The sequence below is a fragment of the Colobus angolensis genome, unplaced genomic scaffold, assembly GCF_000951035.1.
Source record: "Colobus angolensis palliatus isolate OR3802 unplaced genomic scaffold, Cang.pa_1.0 Scaffold6, whole genome shotgun sequence".
NCBI classification, from domain to species: domain Eukaryota; kingdom Metazoa; phylum Chordata; class Mammalia; order Primates; family Cercopithecidae; genus Colobus; species Colobus angolensis.
Window position 1 is genome coordinate 6,666,835 of NW_012119598.1, and position 26,556 is coordinate 6,693,390.

General features: G+C 45.1%; 1 protein-coding gene across 3 annotated transcripts in view; it reads right to left on the reverse strand.

Moving 5' to 3' along the window:
* The window catches only part of F13A1 (coagulation factor XIII, A1 polypeptide), a 161,199-nt gene that overhangs the window by 14,207 nt on the left and 120,436 nt on the right, over window positions 1-26,556 (reverse strand). For all 3 annotated transcript variants that reach the window (XM_011962645.1, XM_011962644.1, XM_011962646.1), the window contains 3 exons: window positions 23,750-23,903; window positions 15,971-16,258; window positions 8,878-9,038 (listed from right to left, as the gene is read on the reverse strand). In XM_011962645.1, the coding sequence (XP_011818035.1) occupies window positions 8,878-9,038; window positions 15,971-16,258; window positions 23,750-23,903 (603 nt within the window). The remainder of the gene's footprint in view (window positions 1-8,877; window positions 9,039-15,970; window positions 16,259-23,749; window positions 23,904-26,556) is intronic.

A 26,556-nucleotide genomic window follows, 5' to 3' on the forward strand; every position in this document is an offset into this window, starting at 1 on the left:
GGATGCACACAGTGGTGCTATTCCAGGCCAAGCTGAAGGGAGAGCAAGCTGGATGCAGGGGCTGAAGACCAGGGGCTGCCACTTTGAGTGCTTGGACAAGTCGCTTGACCTCTCTGGGCCTCAGCTTCTTATGCAGTTAGTGGGATGACTCAATGTAATATCATACAACAGAGCATCTGACATATACTAGCATTAATGAAATAAGAGGTTTAAAGGGAGAACATGTTGCCAGGGTGGCCATGAGAACCTCCTCACCTATAGGGTTTTCTATGGGGAATGACATGGATTCGGTTTCTCAGAGACTAGAGAAGAGAACCACAAAGGAGAGAGGTGAAGAAGCCCACCTCCCAGTTCCCATCTCCGGCCTCCCCATGAAGGGTGTGGTGTGGGCAGGGGTGAGTCTTGGTGACGAGAGTGTGATGGAGCCACAGAGAGCACAGGAGGTTGGAGAGAGAATGTGCTCAGTTGTGGGCACGGAGGGGAAAATGGTCAGAGTTCAGGAATAATGAGAACACATAGCCTTTGTTACCATTTTCTGCCTTGATGAAAAGTTTGTGATATTTACGGAATGAAATGAAACTATAGCTAAATCTCACACTGTAGCCAGTCGCTGTCATGTACTTTGTTTGGGGCACACATTACATCTCAAGTGGTTTCTCCAATTTTAATGTGTCCTCTAGGATAAAGTTGTATGAATGGGATGTGGGAGGAGTGGGACCAGCAACCACCACAGCCACCCACCCTTCCTTGCTCCATCCCGGTTTCTGGGGTGTAAGTCGTAGGAGCCTGAAGAGGATTCTACTGTTAACCTCGGTAAAAATTGTGGGCATCTCATGAAAAGCTCCGGTTAGAACACAACATTAGGATGGTTGTTAAGGAAAAACAAGCTAGTGTCCGAAGTTGGAAGAGATCTGGACATGGGGCTGGAGCCAAGGTGCAACTGTGCAAAGTGGAAAGGGACCCCCCTTTTTGGGGGGGTGCATGGCTTCATGCCAGGCTGCAGGGCTTGATGGTTGGCGAGTGGGCTGCACTGGGTCCCCTCACTTTCTCCTTCCCACCCCCAGATGGGCACAATTTGCAAAGGAGTAAGTGTTGGCCTGGGAAGCCGCCCAGAGGAAGGTCCCTGCCTCCTCTCTGGGGTCAATAGTGATACTTCCCATGGGTCTTGTGTTATCTATACAATGCCCCACCAAACAGTGTTGGTCATGTAGACATTCTGCTTGTTGAAGTCAATTTCTGTGGGTTAAGCCTCTTTCACAGGCCCCGTGTACACTGTCCTTACAAGACGAGCACCCCAGGCTCTGTGTAAGTGCTGGTTAGCTCAGGTTAAAACAGAGCAACTGCACTCCTGGAGCTGTTCCAGGTAAGCCAGTGCTGAAAGAAAGTGGTAGCAATCTTACCCCATTTCAGAAAAACACAACAAAAATGTTCTCACTGTTGGCTGGGCGTGAAGGCTCACGCCTGTAATCTGGCACTTTGGGAGGCCAAGGCAGGTGGATCACCTGAGGTCAGGAGTTCGAGACCAGCCTGGCCAACATGGTGAAACCCTGTCTCTACTAAAAATGCAAAACTTAGTTGGGCGTGGTGGTGGGCGCCTGTAATCCCAGCTATTCGGGAGGCTGAGGTAGGAGAATTGCTTGAACCCAGGAGATGAGGTTGCAGTGAGCCGAGATCGCACCACTGCACTCCAGACTGGGCAACAGAGCAAGACTCTAAGAAAAAAAAGAAAGAAAGAAAGAAAGAAAATGTTCTCACTGTTGAATTTTTCTCTGGTAATGTTTTGTTTTTGTTTTGTTTTGTTTTTTGAGTCTTGCTCTGTCACCCAGGCTGGAGTGCAATGGCAGGATCTTGGCTCAACAGCAGCCTCTGTTTCCTGGATTCAAGTGATTCTCCTGCCTCAACTTCCTGATTAGCTGGGATTACAGGCACGCACCACCACAGCCTGGCTAATTTTTGTATTTTCAGTAGAAACAGGATTTAACCTTGTTGGCCAGGTTCGTCTCAAACTCCTGACCTCAAGGGATCCACCTACCTTGGCCTCCCAAAGTGCTGGGATTACAGGTGTGAGCCACTGTGCCCGGCCTCTCTGATAATGGTTTTGAAAGCTCTAGGCATTTGCTACAGTTTATTTACAGAGTGGGCAGCAAATAACTATATGAAGAATGGATGAATGCAAGAGTGACTAAATAAAGAAATAAAAACTGGAAAGTCATTCAGCTAATGGACAAAATAAGTAGAGAGCAAATGCAGTCAATTGTCCTAATTTTAAAAGTTTTTTTTTTGAAAAATTTGGAGGCACCTGTTTGCTTATGCTTGTAACTTTAAAAATCACATGCATAAAAAATGGTTATGTTTTCTCCTAGCAAAATTGTTCCTAGTTCATATGAGAAAATTAGTTCTATCAGTGCTTGCTGACATCCTGCAAAGGCTGCAGGACTTTTTCCACGTGAGAATACCACAGAAGTGCTGGCTCCTGAGCTGCTTTAGAATGGCAGGTACTGAGTAGAGATCATTGAAGGAACATGTGAGCATCTCCTCTCTCCCCCAGGCCTTACATCAGGATCTCCAAGGCGGGCCTTCCTGCATGGGGAAGGCCCCATTCCACAGGGAATGCTGCATACACTCAACACCTGGTGACCAGAGATTCAAGAGATTCCATGCCACTAGGTGAGGGCCACATTCAGGCCACTGGCCCACTTCAGTCCAGTGGCCCACACACTGCTCTAAGCAACCCCCAGGCATTGATGGGACTACGGAGGAGAAAGAGAACATTTACCAACAGCTACTAGGTTCAGACACGGGCCATGCATTCTCACAAACGTTGCTACAGATGTGAATCCCCCCAAGGCTGTGTTTTATATGTGCCTGTACTTAACAGGAGGAGCAGTATAATCATAGTGTATTCATTTTGCAAAGGGGATACTGAAGTTCAGAGAGAGAGGATGTGTGTGTGTGTATGTGTGTGTGTTGTGTGTGTGTGACAGAGACAGAGAGAGAGAGAGAGAAAGCGAGAGAACAAGCAACACATGGGAAGGCAGAGAAAAATTCTATGTCTGATTGTAATGAAATTTTCTTTTCTCGTCAAAATATTTTGATAGCATGGGGAAAGAGACGTGTGCTCATTAAAGTTTAATGACTGTCTCTCTCTGCCTGTTTCCATGTGAGGATCACACATTCTGACTCACATATGGTGGGTGCTGGGAATGGCTGACTGGGAGCACAATTGAGCCCAGTCTCCGTCTTTATCACCACAGGGACCAGTGAAATCCACAACTGGGCCCACTGGGATGCACAAACAGGAAGCCACAGACCTGCTTTGGTTGACAGTGACTTGGATTCAGACATGTGAGGCCAATATTGTTCCAGATTGGCCTAGATTTGCTCTAAAGGGGAATTAGGTAAGAACAGCTGGAACATAGCTTTTAGGAAACTCCAGTTCCAAGGCTGAGTTGGGTACTTCCCGGAGAAGACAAGGCTTTGGGCAAAGGCTTTGAAGAGAAGGGAGTAAGAAAAAGTGGCTCCGACTTGTGGGAGAGCGGAGTTGACGATCATGTTACATTCCTACTCTAGCAACTCCCCTGAAGCCTCTTTGTTCACAGAGTTGATGATAAAGCTTTCATCCAAAATTGTAGACTCACCTCAACAGAGCCCTAAACTATCTTTCTCAGGTTACCCTTACTCATCCCTGCTCCCAGCCTCCACCCCAGCCAAGGCACGCTTCTCACTGCTCCACCTCCCTTCTAGCCCTTGCTAACATTTTCTTCCTAGCATCTGAAGGGGTCTCTCCAACCACCTCTACTGGTTGAACGTTATCCGTTCACTGGGGACCATTCATCTTTCTACAGTCTTAATTCTTGATGTCCCACACCACTCAAGTGTGGGTGATCTCTCCTCCCTTGAATACAAAACTCTCTGCAAAGTCAATGACCGCCTCTGCTTTGTGTGATAGTTCCACTGTAGCCCAACAGCTGCCAGCACAGACTTCCGAGTCAGGAAGACCTGGGCCGGAAGTGTCTCTCCTTCCCTCAGTAGGCACATGATCACGGGCCAGTTACTAATAAACAGCAATAATGGCAATAATAGCAGCAACCAACGTATATAGGTATGCACTGTGACTCAGGCATCCATTGACTCATAACATACAAAGACCCCAGAAGGAGAGTTACCATTGCTTTTGACTTACAGATGAGAACGCAGAAGCCAAGAGAGGTGAAATGATCTGTCCATCAAACACAGTTGTGATGTTCAGAAAACAAGCTTTAAACTCAGATAGTTTGGTTCCAGAGCCCATGTTCTGACCACTGTGCTACAAGGCACTGCCTTCTCTGGTCCTCTCAGTTTTCTAACCAGAAAAACAGGGGTTATAGTAATGTCCTCCTTGTAGGATGGTAGAGGGGGTTAAATAAGATCACAGAAGAAAGGTGTTTAATAATGTAGTGCTTAATAAATCATAGCTGCTGTCATCATAATCACCAGGGGCTGCTCCCAACCCTTCTCGTGACTGAGCTGAGCAGGAAGGGCTGTGGTCTCCTCTCTGTCTCTCACATAATTGCACCCTGTGCCTGGCACATTTGCCCACAGCAACCTTGAGGCTCAGTCAGTTGTGTGTCCATCCAGGCTCAAAGAGGTTGAAAAAGGGTGTAAGCGTTTTCTTAGAATTTACAGAAATATGTCCTATGTAATTCTGGACCTCTGAGCCATTGTGGTTTTGTACTTTTACTGCATTTAGCTCTCTTTCCAAGTCCTCATTGTTTAAAAACCTTTTATTTTAAGTTCAAGGGTGCATGTGCAGGTTTGTTATATAGGTGAATTCGTGTCATGAGCGTTGTACAGATTATTTTGTCACAAAGATATTAAACCTAGTACCCATTAGTTATTTTTCCTGATCCTCTCCCTCCTCCCACCCTCCATTCTCCAACAGGACCCTGTATGTGTTGTTTCCCTCTATATATCCATATGTTCCCATCTTTTAGCTCCCACTTATAAGCGAGAACATGCAGTATTCAGTTTTCTCTTCCTGTGTTAATTTGCTAAGATAATGGCCTCTGGCTCCATTTGTGTTCCTGCAAAGGACATGACCTCATCCTTTCTTATAGCTGTGGCTGCATTGTGTCCAGTCTACCATTGATGGGCATTTAGGTTGATTCCATGTGTGTGATATTGTGAATAGTGCTGCAATAAACATATATGTGCATGTATCTTTATGATAGAATGATTTATATTCCTTTGGGTATATACCCAGTAATGGGATTGCTGGGTCAAATGGAATTTCTGTATTTAGCCCTTTCAGGAATCGCCACACTGTTTTCCACAAGGATTGAACTAGTTTACACTCCCACTAACCATGTATAAGTGTTCCTTTTTCTCCACAACCCCACCAGTACCTGTTATTTTTTGACTTTTTAATTATAGCCATTCTGACTGTTATGAGATAGTATCTCATGGTGGCTTTGATTTGCATTTCTCTGATGATTGGTGATGTTGCCAATATCCAGCATCTATAAGGAACTTGAACATGTTAACAGGAAAAAAAAACAACTGCATTAAAAAGTGGGCAAGGGACATGAGCATATACATGGCCACCAAGCATATAAAAAAAACAAAAAGCTCATGGAGGCTATAATTCTTAGCAAACTAATGCAGGAACAGAAAATGTAATACCACATGTTCTCACTTACAAGTGGGAGCTAAATGATGAGAACTTATGAACACACAGAAGGAAACAACAGACACTGGGGTCTACTTGAGTGAGGAGGGTGGGAGGAGGGAGAGGAACAGAAAAGATAACTACTGGGTACTGGGCTTAATGCCTGGGTGATGTAATAATATGTACACCAAACCCCTGTGACACGTGTGTATCTACATAACAAACCTTCATATGTACCCTCAAACCTAAAATAAAAATAGAAAGAAAGGAAAGAAGGAAAGGTAGGAAAGAAGGAAGGAAGGAGGGAGGAAAAATAACTCAACAAGCGAGTTTTGTTTTATACAATTTATCTGACTCCTCCCTCTAGGCCTCCTTTGGAATATTTCAACTTGAAGCTTTCTTATTACTCTCCTCTCCCCTTTTTTTCTCTTCTCCTCTCCATTCTCCCTCCTTTTTCCCTCCTGTCCCTTCCTCTTCTCTTCTGTTCTCTCCTCTTCCCTCCTGTGCCCTCCTCTTTTCTTTCCTCTTTTTCTCCTCTCCATCCTCTCCTCCCCTCCTTCCCTCCTTTTCTCCTCTGTTCTCTCCTCTCCCCTCTGTTCTTCTCTCCTCTCCCTCCCTTCCCCTTCCTCCTCCCCTCCCCTGCTGTGACTCTGCATTTCACATCTCCGGGAGGCTAGGCAGGTCCCCGGTCCACAGGCCAGAGCTTCTGCACCCAAGCCCTCTCACAGCTCCGTGACTCCTGGGTGGTCCTTAGGGTGTGAGTGCTTTACCCAGGAGCACTTCTACTCATGGATTTAGGTTATCCTTGGAGTTAGTAGGGCTAATGGTTAAAGGACTGTTTATGGGATGATGCCCCATTCCACCTTTTTGGACAAACTTGGCATGGACAGAAGCCAGAATTTCCATCTCTCTCATGCTCTCTTCCCTATCAAATGTCCCTACTTCTAAATAAGTTTCCTCCAGGAGCAGCATCTCTGATTCCTTTGTGGAAGGAAACACAAAACAAAATAACTCTCCGTTTAAAGTACTCTCTCCATGCCCAGGTCTGCTAACTTGTGGGATAAGGTATTCTGATTGTGCTCCTTGGGAATTAAACTGCTCTTTAAGTAAGCCCAGAAGATAACTAACAAATAATCCTTCAAATTAATAGTGTCTAAAAGATGAAAGTTATCAGTTTCCTTCATACATCCAGTTTATTATCAGTGGTGCAATTAAATTCTATTTTCTGCTGTAGTTTGAGCACTTCATAGCTTGGGAAGGCTCTCTCCTGAGACCTTTGCAGGGACAGGCTGTCACTTCATAATTAGGTACACATGCAGGCCTTGCTGCTGGTGGGGAAGGCTCAGGGTTGAGCTCATAAATGAAACCTGCTCAACGGCCCACAAGGGTAGCAAAAGCTGCTTCTACCAAGCGGCTGGGACAGGCCTGCAGCAGCGGCTGCCACATGTCTGTAGGAAGAGCCAGCTGTGAAGAACAGCTTCAGGGTTAGGGCATCCTGCACCTTAAGCAATTAACTTCACGTTCTCATGGATGACGGTATCTCCGCAGCAACCCTAATTCCCACCTCTCCATTTTGCATTTGTTTCTGACTTTGCCTGCCAACCCTGCACATCCTCATTTTCATTCTTTCTTTTTAACCTTCCTGTGCAGATATTGCCATGGTGGGCCTGTGGGCCATGACAGAGGCGAAGGAACCAGAGACATGACAATGTAGGCCTTTGTAGAAAAGAATGGCCTGGTGTTCTGCTCCCTGATGGGCATTACATGCCTGTGAGCTTGGGTGGGCCTTGCCTTGGGGTGTCTCACTGTGTCAATTACACAGAACCAGGCCATAAGAATAGTTGAAGGAGCTGGTTCCCAGCCCTGCTTTTGCAGCCAGCCTGCTGGGGTTGGAAGCCCAGCTCCACCGTTTGCTGGCTGTATGGCCTTGGAGGAGCTATAAAACCTCTCTGTGCTTCAGTTTTCTCATCTGTAAAGGGATGCCAATACTCTTTACCTTGTGGGGTTGTTGGTGGTTGAAAATGCACCCATGTAAAGTGCTTTAAAAATAGTGTCTGGAGCCCAGTAGTTACCCAAGGAACACTGCCATTCTGAATGCTGCACAGCAGCCATTAGCTTTCCAAATGATTCACAGCAAAGGATTCATGAGAAGCAAGGACTACCCTCACCCTGCCCACCTCTAGGACCATTAAAATATGATCAACTTTATAAAGCTTTGATTTATCTACCACCTTAGAGCAATGTAGTTTAGCAGGATCTGTGCTAATTGCTCTTAATCACTTCAAGAAGATTGTTCTCTGGAGACTAGGGAAGGGCTCTATGCCCTGGATAAGGGCTGCATGAGATGTCACTTCTCAGGGTCCCTGCCAGAGGCTTGGGTTCCTGCTTCAAGGGCAGGAAGGTGTCTTATGGATTTAACCACAGAACCCCCAGAAACTACAGCAGTGGGCCTGAGAAGTAGGAGCACGTGGGCTCCCACATTTGTCTCCCACTCTCATGCACCCTCGGCCTTCCTCTGCCAAGTCTCTTGAGCCACTTGGGCAGAGATTTCTGGTGATTACTGGAGAGGCACCATGAAAACTACTGGTCAAACAGGCAAAAAAACCTACAGTGATAGAAGTCAGAAAAGTTATTATCTTGGTGATGGTCCAGGGGGTTATTGGCTAGAAAAGGCATGAGGGAACTTTCTGGGGGTGTTTGAAATCCTCCATTTCTTCATCTGGCTCGTGGTTGCAAGGCACACACACACACAAAATCATCATCAAGCTGTCTATTTTGATCTGTGCAATCTACTGTCCACAATTATACCTCCATAAACAATATTACGGTCCAAAATGTTGCAGGCAGTTTATCTACCTCTTACAGCATGCCTGACCCACTTTATTCTGGAGACAATGAAAGTTCTAAGTATCTGTAGCCATTACACATCTTTATCTTCCTCCACAAGTGTGTTTATACCCACAGGTTATATTTATATCTGCAACCACATCTATATATTTAAATCTGGAGAGGAGAGAAAAGTGTTATATGTATGTGTCTATATATAGGGCAGTTTACTTCTTTCAAAGAACAGGAGGATCCTAGCACTGGTATTTTTTGTTTTGTTTTGTTTTGAGCAGGACATTCATTCACACACACATACACACATACACACAAGCACACACATGCACACGTGAACAGTAAGTCTGCGTGCCTTTCTCTCTGTTCCAGGATGAGACGCTAAGACTGACCTTGATGATGAGCTCAGGGATGGTCAGCACGGTGGACTTCTGCTTAGCCAGAACATCCCTGGTCTCATTGATGCGAGCTGTGACAAAGAAGTGCAGGGACGCTTGTTCCAGCAGCTGACCCATGTACTCGCCGGCTTGGATCAGTACCGCCTCTTTCTTGACTGGCAGGAGAAAACACACACGGGCCTGGCATCAAGACTTGAGACAGCATCTGCTTTACTTTTCCCCAAGTTTCCCCATCCTTCCCACATTAGCCTGGAAGCCACCAGGAACACAGCAAAGATGAGGGGCAAGTGGAACGAAGAGTCAATTGGGGATAAACTGTCCTGCTTCTTAGGTAAAGAATGTGTTAGAAATTTAATATTCACTGAAGTCTTACTGGAGAAAATGTGTCAAACCTTCCAAACAGTTCTTTTGCTGTTGTAAAAGAAATGCCATGGAAAAGATGTGATTTTTGTGGCAAGGAAGGATCAAGGGGTTTTAACGGTGGCTTTGATTTGGGCCAGGATCATCCCAAAATGGAACACGTGGGGTGCGGAAGTCCAAGGCCCCCATTCCACACGTGATCCCCTTGTTGAATAAGAAGTGTCTCACCTAGGCCATGGACCACACTCAGACAAAATTGTCAACTACATAAACATTGTAGCACTCCACATTTTCTCTCCAATCTGATATCATGATTCTTCTATTTAAGGAAAGGAAGCTGTTGAATCCAGTTTCTACCAAAGGCATTCAACTATCTCCAAACCTCTGTTTGTGATTTAGAAGACCTCTGTGCCAAACGATTGTTCTCTCAGTGGAAACCAGTCACTGATGTCAGATTTCTAGGTCCTGGGGACAAGCCAATAAGAATGACATTTGGAGGATGGGGAGTGGTCCTGGCTCCCCTCCAATTACCGTCTGGGCTGAGGATGGTGAGTTCTATCTTGTGGCTCTGGCTCCCTTTCTCTCTCTAACTCCCATTTCCCACTGTCCAGGATTCTAGAGAGCAATGGGCAGTTTCTCTATAGGCAGAGCCCAGGTGTGCACTCACTGCTACCTGGTTGGAGCCAGATGCCTGCATGTGACGACAGCTGGCAGTCCCCGCAGGTGAATGGGTGACTCATTCCTCCATCCCCAGCCACAGGGAACAGACTCTATGAACCTCCACAGAATGGAATGTCTTTACTGCTTTCATTCTCAATTTCTGGCTTTTGCCAAAGACTTCTCCTTTCTGTGGAAGTTATTGAAGGAAACAGCTTCATGGCCAACAATTCGAGTGCAGAGGGTAATACATTTTAGTCTGCTGTACTGAACAGCAGTTTGCAGGAGCGTGGAGTGCCTGTGGATAGGCATGCACCAGAGCAGAGAGCAGGGCCCCTGACTCCCCACTGGATCGAAGGTGTGGGTGCATTGAGCCATGCCTATTATCTGTAGAGGAACTCTCACACCTGTGCTGGATCTGCAGCAACTGGCTCTGGACCTTGAAGACCAAGAGGCTGGGAAGGCCTCTGCCTTGGGCAGCACTTCTATTTGGAAGTCTCTTTCCAGATGCGTAAGTGCTGTGCCTGCTTCCAATACTTCAGATTGAAGAGTCCTCAGTCTTAGCTCTATATCACAATCACTTGGGGACCTTAAAGACCTACCAAGCTGGATCTCATTCCAGGCCAATTAAATCAGAGCCTTGGAGGACCCAGACACCTGTATTTTTAAAAGCTCTGCAGCTGACTCTGATGTGCAGCCAGGGTTGAGAAGGGCCCCTCCAACAATCAGGGGCATCCTTGTAGAATCAGCCCTGCAGACAGCCTGGGTTCCAGTGGAAGAGATGGCTTTCCAGTCTAGGTCTTTGCTGTTCCTCCTGTGGTCTGCAGACCTGGGAGCTTGTTACAGATGCAGGTTCTCTGACTGCTTACTGCACCACTGAAGTCAGGATCTGCATTTGAATAAGACCCCAGACAATGCCTATTCAAGTGTGAGATGCTCTGAGAGATGGGAGGTTCTAACAGCAGAAGGGGTAAGTTAGGGCCAGAATTAGGGTGGACTGAGGACTACCTGGATTTTAAATTGAAAGGCCTGCACCCTGGGAACCCCATCAATCCCTGAAAAACTAGAAAGGTTGGTCATTGTAGACTAGCAGTTGTCAATAGGGGGCAATGTTACCCCCAGGGGACATTTGGCAATGTCTGGAGACCTTTTTGATTGTCACAACTGGGGTGGAGGGTGAGTTACTACTGGAATCTGGTGGATAGGGGCCAGAAACGCTGGTAAACATCCTACAGTGCACGGGATAGTACCACAACAAAGTATCCAGCCCGTAATGTCAGTGGCGCTGAAACCAAGCAACCCTGCATACAGCAGGTGGATTATCAGAATGTATTGGTCTATTTTAGGCAAGCACTAAAGAGCTAGCTTTGTTGGCTTGATTTCTGGAGCAGAGCTGTTCTATTTAGCTCTTTAAAGCTATGACCTTGCCTTGACCTTGGCCCCAAGTCCTGCCTTTTGGAATGACTGGCTCTTATTGCTGTCTTTGGACCTAAGCCTGGACCCTGCTTCCTCCGTGGCTCGCCTTGCGATTAGTAGTCTAGATGAGTGAGGTTCTGGCCTTCTATTGGTTACAGCCTCAGATGAGCATAAATGGTCAGTTTGTCTTGTCTCTAGATAGAATGGATGAAATGGCAAGGTGGAAGGCCTCGAAGAACCTGCATTTTGCCTCTAGCTGCCTCCAGTAATAACAATAATAAAATGACTTCCTCTGGCTATTTCTAGAGGACTATGTTTGACCACTGGGTTTCTTTTGGCTAGTGGGATATGACTTCTTTACAGAGGCTCTTGCTATCTTTATAATCTCAGTATCAGGACCCTCTCTTCTCTGAGGTAGAACACTCCCTAAATCACAGCACTAAAGAAACCAGGCTGTGCTTCAGTGCCCAAGAGAACAGTGCTTCTGAAATAGTATGTTATGTAAGTGCTGTGTTTTGCCACTGCACAAGAAATTGTTCTAGATAAAGTTGATTAAACGTGGCAAGAGAAGGAGGAATAGGTTTTCGCGCTATGAGCGGTGGGGCTGGGATGCTGCCAATATCATTTACGGTGTCTGGGGAAAGCCAAGGGAGACACAGACTGGAGCTGCCTCATCTCTTTTCCAAAAAGCAAAGAAAACTAAATATAGCCAAGTGGAAATGATAGCACCTTTGAAGGTACGGAGAGGTTTAAGTTATTCAGATCTCCCAAGCTGATTCTAGCACATGCATTCCCTTTAATCATCAATCTGGAAAGTATGCCTCCCATTCTACTTGGAAAACTTTCTTTGCAACAGGGGCATCTAAGAATGCTTGATCAAGGCCTAAAGTTATGTGGCTTTTTGCAATATACTGCAATTTAATTTATATTTCAGTACACAATTTATTGCTCACAGTTAATGCCACCTGCCTGCAGGGCAAAGGAACAAAGAGTCCCCAGTTCCCTTCAAGTTATTCAGGACAAGCTGGGGCTGGCCAAGTGAGTGGGAGATGTGTTCCCATGGACTCAGGTGGAGGTTTGGTCAGCTGTCCCTAGGTCAGTGACTGAGAGAATGATATCATTCTGCTCACCCATACAGGCTCGTTCTTTAATTGGATTAGAGAGGGAAGGGGAAGGAGATTACGAGACAGGACACCTGTGAGGTGGGAAAAGGGCTGACATTTGGTTCTTTGTCTAAGGATCTGTGCTAGACTCCAGGTAATGGGGGCACAAGGAAGGGAACTGGCCCACTTGGGGCCAAGTTCACACTGAACTGGCTCACTGTCACTGCTATTATTTGTCTATTCTATTATCTGCTTTGCCTCTCATTGCTGTTTAGGGGCTTGAACACATCAACTCATCTTTCCAGCTTCAGTTTCCCCAAATGTAAACATGTTGGAAGTTACCATTTACTGAGAGTCTACCATGTGCCAAACGTTTCACATTTATCACTCATCTGGTTTCCTCCACACCCTCCTTCTCTAACACCACATATCCAGTCCATCAGCCAATCAGGCGGGCTCCACCTTCAGCACATGCCCGGATGAGACTAGTTCTCACTGCTTCCATCACTAGTATCAGCACCTCTCAGTGGAGAGACTGCAGAAACATCCTACCAGTCTCTAACCTTCAGCCCTACTTCCTCTTTAGTGTCTTCTCAACACAGCAGCCAGTGGTCTTTTCAACACAGAAGCCAGTGGTCTTTTCAAAACCTAAGTTAGATTATGCCACATTTCTGCTCAAAACTCTCCAAAGGCCCTCAGCTCACTGAAAATAAAAACCAAAGACCTTAAAAAGGCCTACAATTCTTTATATGGTCTGCATCCAGCACTGCCTCCTTGCCACCTTTGTTCCTGATTCTGGCTCCTTCCTGCTCATTGAACGCATCAGACATGCTCTGGCCCCAGGGCCTTTGCACATATGGTTTCTTCTTCTGACCTTCAGTCAGGTCTCTGTTAAATGTCACCCTATTAGAGAGGTTTTTTTTTTCTGACCACCTCCACAAGTACTCCCTGTTTTCCTTAACCTGCTTTATACTTCTATTACCCGTATAACTATACTATAGATTCACTTGTTTGTTTGGTTCCCCATGAGATCACAGATTCAGTAAGAATAGGCACTGCTGTGTCTCCAGCATAAAACAGAACCCGGACTTGCAAGCACTAAATAAAGGTTTGGGGAATGAATCAAGAACCCTGTGGTGTGCGTGCTATTGTTCCCCTTTGCAGATGAGGGGAGAGAGCTCAGAGTGCTTAAGTAGCTTGCTCAGGAAACACAGCTGGTAGGTTACACAGTCGTCGCTTACATCCAGAATTCTCTATTTGCAAAACTCTCTGAAATCAAATGTGGCTGCCTGTTTTAAACAATCCCCATGACTGTTGTCCTCTTCAGTCCTTTACACTGACTATTCTTTTCCATGAAAATTACCTTTACTACCCTAGGAATAAGAAAAGTGCCAAATCTTTCAGTTTCAAAAAAAAAAAAAAAAAACCCTTTTGTTGCTTTTTTTTTTTTTGAGATGAAGTCTCGCTCTGTCCCCCAGGCTGGGGTGCAGTGGCACAATCTTGGTTCACTGCAACCTCTACCTCCTGAGTTCAGATGATTCTCCTGTCTTAGCCTCCCAAGTAGCTGGGATTACAGGCACCTGCCACAATGCCTGGATAACTTTTTGTATTTTTAGTAGAGATGAGGTTTCACCACGCTGGCCAGGCTGGTCTCGAGCTCCTGACCTCAGGTGATCCCCCTGCCTCAGCCTCCCAAAGTGCTGGGATTACAGGCATGAGCCACCACACCTGGCCCCACTATAGTGATTTCTTAATTGTTAGTTCTATTACTGAAGCTAGGGAGATTTGCTTCCTTCAAATTTGAGTAAGTTCCTTGGAATCAGGATTTTTAAAAACAGTTTCTCATTTTTCTGGGAATATTTTCTGAAATCTCAGCAAGGGTACCATGATCTGTGACAGCCACAAAATCCAGAGAGCTTGAGAGCAATTGAGACTTGTGGCTTGGCCATCCCAGGGGAGTGTATTAGTTTTGCTCGCTTTTGCTTTGTCAAAATTGTTATTTGTACACTTTTCTTTTCAGTGCCACACGTCAGGCCAACAGAACTTGGTGCCCCAAAGTGTCGAGGTCCTTTGCAACCTGCTCTAACTCATGCTCTGCCTGGAGACCAGTTTCTTCCAATTGACTCGTGTTGTCCATCGTGTGGTCAACTATTGTGTCCACCAGATATGAACGTCCTAGGAAATATGATTTTTTTTGAGATTGTAATTCCCAAGGTAAGCTGCAGCATGGGGACCCTGATCTTCTTAAAATATTCTGTTTTTATAGTGAAGAAAATGCTTGGAAGGATGTGTATGCAAGGACGAGAAAGAGGCCCCACAAGAGATGGCAGAGGCAGAAAACCCCTTCATAGGCCCCTCCTAGATGACATTTATTTGTCTCTAGCCTCCTTTTTTTTTTCTTTTTGATACAGAGTCTTGGTCTGTCACCCAGGCTGGAGTGCAGTGGCACAATCTTGGCTCACTGCAACCTTGGCCTCCCGGGTTCAAGCAATTCTCCTGCCTCAGTCTCCCGAGTAGCTGAGACTACAGGTGCCTGCCACCGTGCCTGGCTAATTTTTGTTTTAGCAGAGATGGGGTTTCACCATGTTGGCCAGGCTGGTCTCGAACTCCTGACCTCAGATGATCTGCCAACCTCGGCCTCCCAAAGTGCTGGGATTACAGGCGACAGCATTTTTAAGAAGCGGCCTGTGTGCAGCGCATAGATCTTCCTGCCTTTTGAATGGGAAAGCAAAGCACACCATTCATTCTGGACGGCCCCCAAAAGACTTCACTAACGTGGGAGAGAGGCATCAGCAGAGGGCCTGTTTCTGAGATGGATCATTTAGATCCATGCTCCACAAACTCTCCTGTACACTCCAGTCCCCTTGGGATCTTGTCAAAACATGGTTTTTGATTCAGAAGGTGTGGGGTGGGACATGAGATTCAGGATTAAAAAAAAAAAAAGCCAGATGCTGATGCAGCTGGCTCATGCACCACACTTTGAATAGCAAGAAGTTACATTTAATTCTCACGACTCAGGGGCTCTAGGCTTTGAAAATTTCAATGCTCACTTCTGTGCATGAGATGTGAAGATGAAAGTGGACGCTTTTGGGTCGAGTGTGGTGGCTGATACCTGTAATCCCAGCACTTTGGCAGGCCGAGGTGGGCGGATCACTTGAGGTCAGTAGTTTGAGATCAGCCTGGCCAACATAGTGAAACCCCATCTCTACCAAAAATACAAAAAATTGCTGGGCATAGTGGCATGTGCCTGTAATCCCAGTTACTTGGGAGGCTGAGATACGAGAATTACTTGAACCCGGGAGGTGAAGGTTGCAGTGAGCCGAGACCACACCATTGCACTTCAGCCTGGGTGTCCGAGCGAGATTCTATCTCAAAAAAAAAAAAAAAAGTGGAGGTTTTTGCAGAATAAGTGAGTTCTCCCTGTGAGGCTCACACTTCTGAGATATTGGGGGAACTTTAACTTTGATATGAAGCTACAATGGGCATTAACACCTAGCAAGACAGGGGCCAGACAGCAAGTCTCAAAGAGAACCACACCATTGTTAGCTTACAGGACAAGGGCTCCAGCGTGACGTCGAACGTCTCCTTCTTGAATTCTGCCTTCGAGACCCCGGTGTAGAAGGTGATGTTGGCTGAGAGATAAGCTGTGACGGTGTAATGGTTGTGGCTGTTGTTCCGGAAGGTGATGGTGAGCTTGAGGTCTTTTCCCAGCACAGCATTTTCCACTTCAAAGTCCATGTCAACTTTGGACCTCGATTTTATGACACCCTCTGTATTGAGGGGCTTTTTAGCTCCGTACATCAGGGCAGTTTCTAGGGCCAGTCTCTCTTCTTCTTGACCTGGGGGAGATCCAGAGATAATGACAGGGAAAAATACAACCCACCAGAGAGAAAGTCACATTAATGGATGCACTGTGTGCTCACTTGTTGGGGTGCTTCTATAAAACCAGCTTCAGACCTCCCCGGGAGGCAGGTGCCATTATTATTCCTATGTTATAAATTCTGCAATGTCAGATTCCCAGAGAGTCAGTGAGCAGCCTAGACTATGAGTTAGGCGGTGACAGTGTTGGGATCTATCCAGAAAGGGGTTTCTCTGGGGCCACTATTTCAGGGGGTGGGAGGTAAAATTGGCAATGGGTATCTCTTCTTAAACTGTGGTGTCAGTTTACTTGCCTTCCTTAGTCCCAGCCACGTGGCTAGAAGTTGGGGACCTCTAACAATTGGGAATAATTGCCTCTTGCCATTCCACCTCCTGCAATGTAACTTTTCCCTCAGATTTGTGAATCCCCTCTCCCAATAAGACCTGTCTTGCTCATCTCTCCTTCCACTTGGGCCTGTCCCACTTGCTCTTTGCTGAGCTGACCCTTGAGGGCTCCTGCCCTGTTCTTCCCTATCTTACTCAGTTGCCATTGCCCCCAACGCCCATGCTGTGGCAGAAGGCAGAAATCACTGTTTACCAAAACTTGCATCCCCCAGTCCCCAGGGATGCTGGGCTCTGGCAAGACATTAAAAAGGCGACCCTGCCCAAGGTGCTTCGGTCAGATCCTTTGGAGGGGCACTAGTTGTCCAGCGCCTCCTGGAGATGTTCTCCACCTTCATTAGCAGATTAGAGGTTCTAAGTGAAGCCCAGCAGAAAGGACACCTCTTTGCTTTTCTTTACACAAGGTTTCCCAAACTCATCTGACACTGAGGTCAGTTTTTTGAGGGACATCTATTGACATATGGTGGTGCACCTAAGTTCTAATGCAGTTTGAGGTGTATGTGCTGCTTTTACGAAAATGTTTTGTGCAGGGTTTCCAAAGTGGTTGTGATGGAGATGAAGGGAGGAAGAGGAGGATAGTAAGCTCTGGAAGAAGAAAAACATAGCTTTGTCTAAGTGAGGAGGCAAAAAATACAGATACAAGTCAGGCCACAGAGGGAGCTTGTGCCCCAGACACTGAGAAGCTGGGAGGATGGTCCTTACAGAGCCTTGGACAAAAGGCTTTGCCTTGGGGACAGGGCTGGTGCACATGTAAGGGATGGTTGTTATCCTCTTTTCCATCCTAAATACCTTTGGGTTTATGTTTGTGCATCCCTAAGGATAGAGATGAGAAGATGAAGGCAAATTCCTTGGCTTGTAAAAACTAGGCTTTAGAATGGCTAGTGAAAAAAATCACTTTAAAATAAGAATCCTACCTTTTATAATTATGCTAGTTTAAAGGTACTCTCTTCTACTTTATCTAGTTCATAATGAAATGCAATGGTGACTGAGAGGTCAATGAATCACCACAACTCTCACTGAAGGCTAGCTGTGTGCCAAGCACCGGGATAAGTGCTTATTGTGCCTTGTGTCATTTGATCCTCATAACAACTCTACAAGACAGACACTATTATTACCATCACTTTCCTTGTTTGTAAAATAAGCGTGTCTACATGCTAGGTTTATTAGGTGAATTAGAGGTAGTAGATATATAATACATGGAAGCTACTCTGCAAAGACAGAGAAAATGCCAGAAGGCATTGCATACAAATGTGAATGTGTATTTGTGTGTGTGTGTGTGTGTGTGTGTGCGTATTAACGATTTCCCTGATTGTCAAGACTGCAAGAATGTGCCAGGAACTGTTAGTCTAGGACAAGCATCGGCTAGAGCGCTTGGAGGGAGATAAGAAAAAGGGAAGGAGTGGTGAGGACAAGGGAAGTGCCGTGAAATATTTTAGCAGAAATCATCTGGCCAATAGATCCATGAGAAGAGAGCATTAATGATGATCACTTTGGATGGGGGCCAAATATGCATTGAGGCAAAATGCAGGAGGCAAATTCAAGCAGCAGGAACATATCAGAGAGGAGCTGAGCTGGCCAAGGTGAGGGGAATGGGAGAAGAAGCCTTGAGGCCAGCTATTAGCAACTTCACGACCTGCCATGGGTGGAGGAACCTGGAGCTTCCTTCTGGGGAAGCAGCAGCCTCTGTGAGCAGAGACCGCCAGGCAGAGGCAGGCTGGGGCTGTTCCAGGAAGTGCAGGCCCAGAGAGGAGAAAACAACTGCAGGCTTTCCCAGAGCCTGGCAGAGTAACTCCTGTTTCTCTACAGTTATGCTCTGTGCTCTGGCATCTTACATAATTCAGGGCCACAGGCAACATTTTAGTGCTATGAAAGATTTATCCAAAGCCAGATTTTATTTTCTGAGATTCTTCTACAGCCTCTGGGTGCAAAGTCAAAAATATCTTTCCATTAACTAGGATGTAATAAAAGAGCCCTTTTACGTTGGATGAAACTTCTTCTCATTGTTCTGGCTTTAGCTCCACTGTCACCGCCCCTGTCCTCCCCGTCTTACCTTGTGTAATGTGTCCCCCAATTCTAGTCCTCTCGGCTCTCCCTAACACATACCTGGCTTTATTTCCTCTTCCTTGTCACAGTACTAGTTACTATGTGACGTTATCTTCCCTGCTGGAATGCAAGCTCCATGAGAACAGAGACATGATATGGCTTGTCCACCTCTGCATCCCCAGGCCCTGAAACCCAGCCTGGCACAGAGGATCTGAAGGATTGAGGTTTGGAGAAGCACTTTGCTTTCAGCCAGAGACAAAGTTTTCCTCTTCATAATGGTCCAGTTTAGGACATTTTATGTTCAACTAAGCCCAGCTGTGAAAGTGCCTCCCCAGTAACCATTCATTCAAATCATCTCACGCTGTTGGAAACTCCATAATGTTCCAAACACCGTGCTAGGCACTAGGCACAGAGGAGAGACACAGTCTTTCCCTCACTGGTGCAGAAGGAACAAGTGAAGAGCAATCCCAGCACAGATGTGTTCACCACAGATGCTGGGATGAAGGTTGGCCTGCAGTGCATGGGGACAGGAAGGGGCGTGGGAGGCTTCTGGGAGTTTTTGGAGCCCTGGCAAGGCCTAGGAGGCAGGGGAGGCTTGGCTTGTTGGAGGAACTGCTAGCAGGTGCCTGGCCTCTGCATATAATACCTGTGGGGGCATGCTCAGGAGGTGCAGTCACCAGGTGCCAAAAAGCCTCTTAGCAAGAGGCTTTGTGAGTTAGGACTGGATGCCCTGGAGGCCACAGGGAGAGAGGGGGTGGGGGTTTTAAGCAGTGCTGGAAGAGGCTCAGGTTTTTTTGCTTGTTTGTTTTGTTTTGTTTTGTTTTTATGTGTTTATAGAGGTTTTAAAAATTTTTTCATTATACTTTAAGTTCTAGGGTACATGTGCACAACATGCAGGTTTGCTACATATGTATACATGTGCCATGTTGGTTTGCTGCACCCATTAACTCATCATCTACGTTAGGTATTTCTCCTGAGGCTATCTCTCCCCCGTCCCCCCACCCCACAACCGCTGGTGTGTGATGTTCCCCTTCCTGTGTCCAAGTGATCTCATTGTTCAATTCCCACCTATGTCCCACCTATGAGTGAGAACATGCGGTGTTGCGGTGTTTGTTTTTCTGTTCTTGGTGGATAGTTTGCTGAGAATGGTTTCCAGCTGCAGAGGCCCAGGTTTATATTTCAGATATTACTTTGGCAGCAAGGCAAGGGCTAGACTGAGGAGAGGAGGCCTGAGGAAGTAAGGTGGAATTGGAAAGCTAGAGCAAGTATTTTTCCAGGAGAAAACTAATCATAGGCCAAATGAATAGGAGTAGTATGGCAGGAATAACAGAATTACTAGTAATAGGGGAAACTTTTATTGGACACTTATTATGTGTCAGGCACTATATTAAGAGTTGTACACACCAGATAATGTTTAATTTTCAGGCTACGATGCTGCGGGAGGGGATGCATTTGAGAATGATTTCAGAGGGGACGTTTCAAGGATTTATTGCTTGACTCATTCTTAAGTAGCTAAATTTCAGTGGATGATAGTTCTCTTCACCAGAGTAGGGGCAGTGGGAGAAAGAGATCTGAGGTGAGGGAGGGAGTGAGAGGTGTCATTTGGGAAGTTCCAAGTCAGGTTTCTGTGGGACATTTAGGTAAAGTCCCGGTGGAGACGCAGACGTGGGGTGATCAGTATATACGTGAACATTAACATTATGTGGGAAGAACTTCAGGTGGGTAGGAATGGAGCTCAAGGATAGAAGCCTAGAATGAAGTGGCATTGGAAGGGGCTGAAGAAAGGGGAAGCTTACAGTCAAAAAGAGATGGGAAAAGAGGGTCAGGTAGGAGGGAGTGGAACCAGGAGAAACTAACATTGTAGAAACAAAGAGAAGACAGAATTGTAAGGAAAGGGAGTGAACAACAGCACCAGGAAGTGTAGGAAGGTCAAGTAAGCTGAAGTCTGACAACTGGGTGGTCTTGGCAACCTTGAGAACAACTTCAAGGATGTGCTGGTAACAGAAATCAGGACAGAGTGTGCGCGAAAGGAGTGGAGAAGGATCACAGCAGGATGCAAGTCCAGGCAGCGCTCCAGGACGGCAAGGAGGCGAGGAGGAAGAGACAGTGGTGAAAAAGATTTTTGTAATTTTGTTTAAAACACAGCAGACATTTGAGCCTGCTTAAATGCTGATTGGAAGGAGACAATAGAGAAGGAGAGGTGGAAATACCAGTGACCCTGGGAGTAAAGAGGGAATGGGATCAACACATTGTTATCAAAGAAGATATATTGCCACTGGAGAAGTCTTCAGAATTCTGGTTTTCAAAGTATTATCGTTTCTTAATTGTGTATCTCGGAAAAAGTTATAAAATTAATAATAAGCTTTAGTAAGTTGAAGTGAAAATGATCTTTCCATGATTTAATTCATTAAAATAGTTAATTCCTGAATCTAGTAATAATTTGTTTCCTGTGATTCTACTCATTTCCATATTTTGGTGTCTACATTCAGCATTTATGGATCAGAGAAATTATAAGAGATTCAACGGTGAGAATCAGGGTGAGAATCAGATGGTGAGAATCAGGGTGGGAAGCACCGAGCCACGGATATGACGAGTCCTCACTGCATGCCAGTGGCCAGTGGCGGCTATCAATCCCTCTATGCCACCATATTCAGATGCAGTCTTGGTGTTCTTCTCGAAACAACACTCTACTTGGTCATTTCCAAAGTTCCAGTTTGAAATGTATATGCCACCCTTGATTAAGGAACTATCCACTTGGGGTCAAACTCCAGCCCAGAAGCAGGATGAGTTGTCTCTTACAACCATCTGTGTGGATTTAGGGATTCTTCTGGTTGGACCAGACCCCCACACCGTCCCTCTCCCTCAGCCTTGCCTTCTTGCTAAACTCCAGAGGCCTGGACCTCAGATGTCTTCCTCATGCAGTGAGGACACATTTTGTTTTAATTTGGTATCCACCCCCAGCCAAGCCCCTGACTCCTGTTTCGTGGACTGGGTTTTGGTCTTTCCTCTCATGGCATCTGATTCTGTCCCATTCCTGAGTTGGCCTTCACTGTCACCTCCATGCTGACAGCTGATGGCAGCTGTGCTCAGCTCCATGGTTTCCACGAGACATCCGTCATGTGGACAGCTTGCTTCCTGCTGCCTCTAGCTGCCTGTAGGTGCAACTTTTGTTCGCTACTCTATCAGATCTTCTTCCAAATAGGAGAATTCTCACCCCAATCCCTGCCTTACTGCCTTTTCCTGGGGACCTCTTTCCCCAGCTTCATCTGCCAATTCTTCTGTGTCCTTTGGGCTTAGTGAGCCTATCACTAACTTCCTCCACGAGGCCTTCCCTGACTGCCAATTCTTGGCTGGGAGCCCTTCTCTGCACCCGGCAGCACCTGTCCACCTTGTGCCAGAGCAATTCTCACCCAGCACAGTGAGGGCTGCCTTCTGCTTTTCTCCCCAGCTGCATGGGAAGGCAGGGCTGTGCATGTGTCCAGCTCTACACAGCACTGGAAGATGGCAGGTGGTAAGAGCCAGCTGTCGTGTGGACGAATGTACGAATGAGTGGATGTTGCAGCTAACTTTTCTATGAACTTTTTTTTTGTTTTCCAAACCTTTTTTTGCTTATAACTATAGTAAGAGGGCATTTCTTGTTTGTTTTGTTTTATTTACACTTATATTGTTTTAAATTTTCCTTTAAGGAAAAATCCAAATGACAAAAAAAAAAAAAAAAACCTTTGTATCTGTGTTATGCAATGGATGATAACCAACAGAAAAGGAAAATGAAGCATTTCAAAAATACAGTGAAAATTCACTAGTTCAGATAACAAAAATTCTGACTTTCTGAGACTATGCACAAGTGTTCTCAATTCAGCAAGCTTCTTCTTTATAGTGCAAATTACTTTTGTAAATAAGAGCAGGGCGACTGTCTAAAATATTTAAAACAAATTCTGCACTCCTTAACACTTCATGGATTCCAATGAATATTTAGGTATATGCTAACTACTTGTCATTTTTATCCATTCACTAAAGTAAATACTCCTAAGAACCTCTGGCAGTGAATCATTTGCAAAATATATTGCATGTTCCCCATGAAGACACCCACAGTCCTCCAGTTCCTGGCCACTGCTGGCCTCGGGCAGCTTTGTCTCCAGTCACTGGGCATTCTGAGCCTGCAGGACCCTAAACATACAGGGCTGCTTCACGCCTCGTAACTTTGATCTGTTTAGCTTTCTTTAACTGAGGTCCATGACTTTGCTTCTCAAGTCTTTCTTTCTCTGAAACAGTTGGACTAAAGGTCCCTACCTTTTGTTTCCAAAGACCCCTCTGCACAATAATCCTATCACTCAGACCAGGACAGGAACTGGGTCCTGCTCACTGCTGGGATCTCCAGCACCAAACCAATTACAGGCATAGAGTGGACACTAAGCATTGATTGAGATAGAATTAAACTCAGTAGTGCCATTTGAAACATTCTATGCAATAAAAGTCAACAAAAACCCACCATGACATTATTTTATAATTGAAACTGGCCTTCAGCCTAATTGTCCTGAGTTAGAGAGATTATATTGTCCTATTAATATTGTATTATCTACTTTGTAGTATTCCATGATAATGTAATAGAACAATGTATGTGAAAATAACTGGTAAAGTACTAAACAAATGTGAAGTTGTTATTTTAATTTCTATTATTGAACTAAAATTATGTTAGTTACACAGTGTTTTCTAATAGGATTACTTAAAATTAAGGTTCTTATGAGCAAGAACATATTCTATATTCTGTTAAAATAGATATGACTTTAAATCAAATCATTTCACAAGCCATGTGAATGAGAATCCTGCCCAAAGCAAGATAGCAAAGAAAACTACAATGAAAAATTACATATGTGATGTGTCTTTCACGCATGAAAGTTTATACTTCTACTGTTGCTACCAAATGCTGCAAATGCCAGTGCGCTCTCTGGAACTCATCTCTGAGTGACAATGAATAAGTACTAAGTGGACTGGGGCAAATAAATCTTCATTCAGTGGTAGTAAATTACCTTCTTGGAATTTGTAAGTATCAGTAATATCCATCATGCCATCTCCTCCAATTTGTTTGGTCACAATTAATTTCCCAATGTGGGTGGCATCCACATTTTCCACCACGTGAGTGCCATCTTTCTTAGCTGTAATGTAAATGAGGTCGCTGTTGACCTGAAAACAGGAGAGGAGAGCATTAGCCATCATCACATGCCTGTTGTTGCTAAAGTCTTTAACTGTCCATAATGCAGTTGTCTAGAGATCTCTGGAGCTGACACGCCCCTTTCTTCAACAACACTGGGTTTGTATCATAGGACCAAACAGATTTTGAATATATTCTAAAGGCAAATCTAGTTTATTTAACAGTACTTTAAATAAAATTTATTTGAGGCTGAGACAATACATTGCCTAAGAAGCAACCATTTTTCTCTCTCCTCTGTCTTCCTGATAAGTCCTACCTCTCATGGGAGAGAAGACAACGCCATGCCACCATGCCCATCGCTTGCTTCCCTGGACTGCTTTTGGGCTAATTGTGACTATGAGACCGACTACCAGGAGGAAGAGGGAGTCTGCTAGGTGACTTCGGGGAGACATTTTTCCCCTTTGAAAAAGGAGAGAGGTACATGCATGAGTTTGCCCTTCCCTTTCTGCTTTCAGGTGTTTGCAGATGAAGTGAAGGAACGCTTGAAGCTGCTGTGGCCATCGTGAGACAGTGAACAGAAACATGGCCAACAATGAGAAAGTGGCAGAGTAGAAAGCTGAGAGGCTTTTGGGTATTTGGGGGACTTAATGATACTGTTAAATGGCTAAGCCAGCATCAGGACCACCTATTTCAGGATTTCTTATATGAGAAAAATGAGTCCCCATCTGTTTCAGCCACATCAGTTCTGCTACTTGAAGCCAAAAGTATTTAAATTGAACAATAACATTAAATGATCTAGGAGGAACTCAGTCTATTTTCTATTGGTCCAGCCACTAAAATGTGCTATTTGTGGGACTTGGAAATAGTGTCTTGGGGCCATGCTGGCTGCCCCCACGCTCTCCCAAGGCCCTGCTTTACCACTCTACTTTCTAGAGACAATGACTAACGTGTGCCTGAAAGCTGACTCCACCAGAGTCTTTTATTACATATTTTACAATCACTTTCTTGAGAATTCCATTTATTATCATGGAAACAGGCAGGAAGCGTGACTTGTACTGCTAATAGTCATTGATGTATTTACTAAATGTTTCCCAAGCTCCTCTCCAAGCCTCAGTTACTCACTCTTTAAATAGGGTGACAATAACTCCTTCTTCACAGGATGATTGGCAGCATTAACAGAAACAAACGCACATACATTACTTATCACAGTGTCTGGCATAGAGTAAATGCTAAATAAATGTTACTGACCATAATATATTATTTAATAGTATTGCCAGATATTGTTCAAGGATTCAGAATCCTAATGATGAACAAAATAGATTTGATCTCTGCCATTATAGGGTTTATGCTCTAGTAAGCATGATTCTGTGCATCAGAGTTACCTGGAGAACTTTTGAAAAAAAAATACATGTCTGATTAAGGAGGTGGGACCTAAATCACGTGAGGCCCTAAAACCATTATATTTTACAAAAGGCCTCACACAATTCTGTTGGACAGTCAGGCTTGAGAAGCCCTGCAATATAGTACAATAAGTACCATGAAAGAATAAGTACAAGATACTTTGGACATGGGGCAGTGGGGTCAGGGGTTGGCTAGATAGCAACAGCCAAGGCAAAACCTAGATGGCCTTTGAGAGGAACACTAGATTTGCTGCAAGAAACCTGGGTTCCCATAGTGGGCGTGTCCTTGTAGAAAGTGCATGTTAATCTCTATGAACTTCAGTTCCTGATTCTATAAAATAAAAATGATTAAACTTGTTCTGTCAATTTTATGGGAGCATTTTAGGTCAGAGTGAGATAAGATCTACGTGAACATGACTTACACATTTCAAAATTGAGTAAAAAATATAACAGTCATCATTAGGTAATGGAGAAACTTGAAAATACATCCCTAGGTTTTAAAGTTGAGGTTAAAGAGAGCAATTTTACTTTCTCACAGAATGTTCTGAGTGCACATGAAATCGGATTTCTACTAAAGAGGAGAGAGCCAACATTTACTGCATACTTACAATGTTTCAGGGACATTTTATAAAGGATTTAGTTTGAACCTCACAACAACAAGCCTGTGAGGTATGTATTGTAAACGTATTATGGATGAGGGCACCAAGACTCAGAAGGGGAGGCAGAGTGTTTGTGGTTTCATGGCTGGGAGCTGGTGGAGAAGAAGCACAAGCCCTGGGCCAGCCCATAGCCCGGGGCCCTTGGCCTTCACAGCACACTGCCTCTCCTATACCACCCTGCGGGAGCATGAGCACCAGCTTGAGTGGTGAGATGGTTCCACGCTTGCAGCTCAGATTTCTGAGGCTGATAAATGGTGGCCCTGCTCCTCAGCAGAGCAGCCAGAACTCGGTGGTGCTAGCCACATGTTGTGAAAGGCTGAAATGTGAAGTCAGGAATCAGGACAGGAGAGGACACAGCAGATACCTGTGGAATACTAGTCATTTTGGAAACTAAATGAACTGCCTGAGAATTCTGGCATTCCCTCTGGAGGAACCCATGTAAGTACAAACAGCGACCTCCTCCACTTTCAAATTGTAACAAAAATAATGATAAATATCATCTTAATCCTTGTAACAGCTTATGGTTTTCCAGGGAGACAAGCTAAATATGAAAGTGGCTAGTTCCTGCTGCCCCCCCCGCCCCCACCACCTTGAATATGGTTTCAGAAATTTATGTAGGCTAAAAT